The 5,669-nt window shown below is 57.1% G+C and overlaps 1 protein-coding gene across 3 annotated transcripts in view; it reads right to left on the bottom strand.

The window, feature by feature from the left end:
• The window catches only part of SLC1A5 (solute carrier family 1 (neutral amino acid transporter), member 5), a 13,458-nt gene extending 8,418 nt beyond the window's left edge, over positions 1-5,040 (bottom strand). Inside the window, exons 1-3 of one of the 3 annotated variants that reach the window (XM_011962940.1) lie at positions 3,829-5,040; positions 921-963; positions 499-546 (exon numbers count right to left, since the gene is read on the bottom strand). In XM_011962940.1, the coding sequence (XP_011818330.1) occupies positions 499-546; positions 921-963; positions 3,829-4,397 (660 nt within the window). In that variant the 5' untranslated portion in view covers positions 4,398-5,040. Of the gene's footprint in view, positions 1-498; positions 547-920; positions 964-998; positions 1,290-3,668; positions 3,771-3,828 lie in introns of those variants that run through there. The other 2 variants (XM_011962943.1, XM_011962942.1) reach the window with 2 other exon arrangements.
• Between the last annotated feature and the right edge of the window lie 629 nt (positions 5,041-5,669).

Genomic DNA, 5,669 nt, shown 5'->3' with positions numbered 1-5,669 from the left:
AAAAAAAAAAAAAAAGATACAAAAATTAGCCGGGTGTGTTATAGTCCCAGCTACTGGGAAGGTTGAGGTGGGAAGGATCACTTGAGCCCAGGAGATGGAGACTGCAGTGAGCTGTGATCGTGCCACCGTACTCCAGCCTGAATGATGGAGAGAGATCCTGTCTCAGAAAAACAACAGTAACAGAAACAACAGAAACCTCTGGCTGCTTGCCAGGTTGAGCAGGTTGAGGGTGGATAGACAGGGCAGAGAGGGGGCAGCATGGAATGGGGTTTGGGGGTGAGGGATAAAGGGAGAAAGGAAGAGCCTGGAAGACCAGCCTGGGGCAGGAAAAGAGGGGACAAAGTAGAGACTTATCCGGAAGGCAGAAAAGACAGAAATCGGGGAAGGACAGCAGAGTGTCAATCAAATTCCACAGTAAACACTGAGGCAGAAATAAAACCAAAAAATTACAGCAATGGGCAAAGAGGTAGAGCCCCCAGTGCCTCCCACTGCTCTTACCTTCACCCTGGTTCCGGTGATATTCCCCTCTTCATAGAAGGTCGAGTACTGTAGGTGGGGTTGGGAAGAGTCAGTGTCCATTGTCACCAGGGCCCCCCAACCCCATGCCAAGTTAACAATGCTCAAAGCCTGCCCTTCCATATCCTTTCAAGGTGATCTCATTTCATCTGCTGGCAACCCCACTGAGGCAGGATGATGAATACCCCCATTTTCCAGAGGTGAAAAACTGAGGCTCAGAGAGGTAAACACATTTGCCCAGAGTCACACAGCTAGAATTAAAACTCACAGGAGGCTCTCAGCCTGTATTCTCATTGCACGTGCATTTTTCCAGGCACTAACCAAAATCAGGTAGCAAGGGCTCCCCCTGGCTGGCATCCCTCCCCGTCCACCCCCCACCCCTCAGGACACCCCTGAGGACTCACTGAGCGAAAGGCTGCCGACACCAGGTTGGAAGGGAAGATATTTCTGCAGAGACAGAGACACAGAGGGTTATTAGATACCATAGCGGGAGGGCAGCATTGTCTGAGAGGCTGGGTTGGTGTTTTAAGGCAGTGAGTGGAAGCTTTGGGGGCCTCATCTGCACCCAAACGCGGTCCCTACTGATGCCTCAGCCCGGCAGGTTTGGAACTAGACCTGCACCCCGTTGCAGGATGTGGGGAGTCAGCCGCCTTCAGCCCCAAGAGGCTGGCGTGCTAGCCCTGAGGCAGTGTGCATTGGGGTGAGGAACGCTAGCCTCCCACAGCAGGCCAGGGGAGGTCAGGAGTTCGCCTCCGGCCTCAGCTCCACCCCATGCAGCAAACTACCCCGGACTGCTTGCATCATCCACTTCCTCCTGGAGGTCCGGCCAGCGCCTCTGAGAGCATGGGGGAGGATCTGGGTGTGTTGGGAGGCGGTGGCAGGAAGGGAGACAAGGGACGGCTTCATATCTCATGAATATGCATCTGTGTTTACAAGGCTACTCTTACTCTTGTTTGACAGTGTCTGCCTTGAGATGAAAACAGTAGCTAAGGCCAAGGCGCTTGCCTGGAATCCCAGCACTTTGGGAGGCCAAGGCAGGCAGATCGCTTGAGCCAGGAGTTGAAGACCAGCCTGGGCAACATGACGAAATTGTGTCTCTACAAAAAATACAAAAATTAGCCAGGCGTGGTGGCATGTGCCTGTAGTTCTAGCTACTCTGGAGGCTGAGGTGGGAGATCACTTGAGCCCAAGGAGGTTGAGGCTGCAGTGAGCCAAGATCACGCCACTTCATTCCTGCCTGGGACAGAGTGAGACTCTCAAAAAATATATACAGCAGCTAAGCCATCTACAGCACCTACCGTGTGGCAGGCAGGCATTTTGGCCCGTGCTTTACACAAATTAACCCATTTCATCCTTATGACAGCCTTGGGAATACGCACTATTACCCCATTTTATAGAAAAGGAAGCTGAGGCCCAGAAGGGTAAAGAAAATTGCCCAGCTGGGAAATGGCAGAGCTGGGATTTGAACCCAGCCAGCTGGCTCCATAGCCCCAACCACTCCACATGCTCCCTCTCACCAATGACCGGTGTACAGCCAATGCCATGTGTCCATATACAATCTGTCAAATGTTATCGGTTTGGGTGCGGGTTAAGATTCAGCAGTATGGGACAATGCCCACGGATGGCCAGCCACGCGTCATGATAGAGTAAAATAATGTCATGGTAGGGTAATGAATTTGGTCGGGTGTGGTGGCTCACGCCAGTTAATTCCAGCCCTTTGGGAGGCTGAGGTGGGCAGATCACTTGAGGTCAGGGGTTCGAGACCAGCCTGGCCAACATGGCGAAACCCCATCTCTACTAAAAACACAAAAATTATCCAGGCGTGATGGCGCACCCCTTTAATCCCAGCTACTCGGAAGGCTGAGGCATGAGAATCACTTGAACCCAGGAGGTGGAGGTTGCAATGAGCCAAGATCGCGCCACTGCACTCCAGCCTGAGCGATAGAGACTGTCTCAAAAAAAAAAAAAAAGCATGAGTTTACTGGTGTGTGACCACATAGGTGTGTATGTGAGTGTGTATTGTGTGCTCTTGAGCCTGTGTTTAGATGTTGGCGTGGCTGGCAGCATCACTGAACAGCTGTGCTACAGGGGGGGTGTGACACAGTGAGCGCGTGTGTGAGTGCTGGTATCTGGCCATGTGTTTTTGTCGCGATGTTACAGCCTCAGCTGAGTGTCTGTGTGCCTGTGTCCAGCTGTGTGTCATTTGGTTATAAGCCTGTGTGGCCGGCCAAGTGTGAGCTACAGCTGTGTTTAACATGCAGGGGAGGCCTGTGCTCATAAACAGCCTTGGAGTGGGTGTGCCTACCTGAAGGTAGGCCTGTACCACCCAGGCCCAGAGGCTGGGCCAGGACCCAGCTAATCTCCCCCGGCCAGAAGGTGCTCCCAGGCTGCAACTCGGGACACCAAGCCTGCCCCAGTCTCCCATCTCAGCCTGCACTGACACCCCAGAAGCTGGGGAAACCCTGTTCCATGACTCATCATTTCCTCCCCTCAACTTCCAGGAAGTCCCCAACCTGGAGACACTGAATCAGCAAGCCCTAAAGGCAAGGGCATCAGGGCCTCTGCTCCCCCGCCCTCCTCAAAGTGGGGGAGGCCATTCTTGGGGGTGCGCGGCAGAGGCCAGGAGAAGGAAAAGAATCGGCTTTCCTTTCTAAGTGGTGCTCTTCTGGGCTGCCTGCTAGGGGGTGGCCCAGACAGAGGAGGAAACGGGAGGGAAAGGCAGGGGTGGCAGGGCTGATCTGAAAGATAAAGGGGAAGCGGCCAGGCCCCAGCTGAAATGGGCGGGAAGTGGAGCCCGAAAACAGAACCTGGTTATGTCCAAGTGACACGTGGTGTGGGGGTGCCCCAGGGCTGGGAAGAGGGCCTGGTGGGAGTTACTCAGACCAGATCTTCCAGGGGCTCCTTACCCAGGGGTCCCAAACTCTCCGACCCTAGCCCCAAATTATATCTAGAAGCCCCATCTTGGGGCCCTTGACCACGCAAAGATTCCCTCCCCAAAGTTTCCTCCTGGGGTCCCCTCCCCTCACAGTATCTTTCTCCCCTAGGCAGACCCTCCTGTGTCTCTCCACATCACTTTCTTCTCCCTCTAAGCCCCACTTACGTACCCAGGCCCCCATATTTAGAAACCCCCTTTCCCGGGACACGAGACTTGCACTCCCGAGGGCTGGAGCTTGCCGCAATATCCCGTCGAGTTTTCCTAAGACTCTAGAGGGAAGTCTCGGCTCTAGCTGCCCCAAAGCCCCGTCCTGCCCACGTGGCCACTCCCGCCATCCCTAACACTCTTCCCCACCTCCCAAGGGAGCAGGGTCTGACCTCGCAAGATCCAGGAACGAATCGAGCACCTCCTTGTTGGGGGCATTTTCGGTACTGCCAGCGGCTGCTACCGAGGCGTTGATGGCGGCGGAGGCGGCGCCCGGCTGCAGCGCCAGCGCCAAGCCCACTCCGAGCGCCGACGCCAGCAGCGTAGTGACCAGGAAAAAGAGCAGCGCCCAGGCGCCCAGGCGGCCGAGCGCGCCGGGGTCCAGGCTGGCGGCGCCGCCGATCAAGCTGCACACCACCAGCGGCAAGATGATCATCCGCAGCAGGCGCAGCAGCAGCTCGCCCGGGAAGACGAAGGCGCTCAAGCGCTCCGGACCCAACGCCAGCGCACCTCCGGCCCCCGATATCCCCAGCCCCAGCGCCACGCCGACCACCACGGCCACCACCGTCAGCAGCACAAGCAGGTTGGCTCGAAGGCAGCGGCGCACCCGGTCCCGGGAACCGCAGCAGCCGCCTGCTGCCGCGCCTTGGTCCTCGATGGAGGCCAGCGCCAGGCCCCCGATGGCGGTGGGCTCCGCCGCTGCGAGCCCCTTGGAGTCTCCACGAGGAGGATCGGCCACCATGATGGGACGCACCGCGGTTTCTTAGCGCCTGGAAGCTGGCTGGGAGCGCTTGGGCTCCTTCCCAGGACCCGACGTTCCTAGGACTGAGTTGAGTAACAGCACCTGGAGACTGGAACTTCGGAGGGCTCCTTAGAGTTGTGAGTTCACAGCACTGAAGTTCCTTGACTCTTGGAAGCTGGAGTGTTTATTTCCCAGGCTGGGCGCTGGGGCTTCTCTGCTCTGCCCCGTGTGCCAGATGCTCGAAAACTGGGAGTTCAGAGCGCCTGGGTTCCTTGGCCCTAGGAGTTGGGAATAGGAGAGTTTCTCTGGGTGGGGCGTGGGGCCCTTGGCTCCAGGCGGTTGAGTGCGCCCAGATGGCGGAGGTCTGCAGGAGGCTAGGTTCTGGTGGCGCAGATCCGGGACGCCTGGATCCGGGAGGCTGGGACCCCGGGTGCCTGGGTCTTGGACATGGAGGGCTGGGGGGCCAGAATCTGGGGCCGGGAAGCGGAGCTCCGGGACCAGGGGACCCAGGCTTTTAGGTCCAGGAGGGTGGGATGCGGGCGCCTGTGTACAGAAGGCGGTGGTCTGATGCCCTGGAGTAGCGGTTACCAGCACGGAGACAACCTCCGCGCGTGCCGCGTGTCTCTGAGCCGGTTTAGCGGAAGCTGCCAGGAGTAAGGGTAGCGGGGCGGGGTTTGAGAAGGCGGGGACCGACCTGCGGGCGCCGACTGGCTGCAGAGCTCTCGGAGCCTGGGCGAGTAGGGGTGGGGCTGATACCCGAGATGGGCCAGGTCGCCCGTAGAAGGCCGAATAATAAAACCCATCTCCAGGGGCGGGGTCCGGAGAAGACGGGGCGGGGCCAGGAAGGGGCGGGGCCTTGTGGGGGTGCTGTTTCCCACCAAAGGAATTGGGTTGTGGGTTGGAGCCCTCAAACCACAGGAGTTCGTTCCTTGGTGCGAGGGTCGCTAGAAAGCTCAGGTGGTCCTCGGGTGATTCATCTGCAAATCAACTCAGCTTTGGAACTCCTCAGCCCTGAGTTTGGTTTTTAGTTGCCTCTGACAACTTTAATTCCTCGAATGTAAAGTGCAGGTGATAAAAGCTTTTGTCTCATATGATTGCTGTAAGATTTAAATAAAATTGATGTATTTATTTAGGGAGCCGTGGCTCACGCCTGTAATCTCACCACTTTGGGAGGTGAAGAGGGCGGATCACTTGAGGTCAGGAGGTCGAGACCAGCCCGGCCAACATGTGAAACCCCGTCTCTACTAAAAATACAAAAATTACCCGGTGTGG

Source organism: Colobus angolensis, unplaced genomic scaffold, assembly GCF_000951035.1.
Source record: "Colobus angolensis palliatus isolate OR3802 unplaced genomic scaffold, Cang.pa_1.0 Scaffold60, whole genome shotgun sequence".
NCBI classification, from domain to species: Eukaryota; Metazoa; Chordata; class Mammalia; order Primates; family Cercopithecidae; genus Colobus; species Colobus angolensis.
This window is presented reverse-complemented; position numbering and strand designations above follow the sequence as displayed.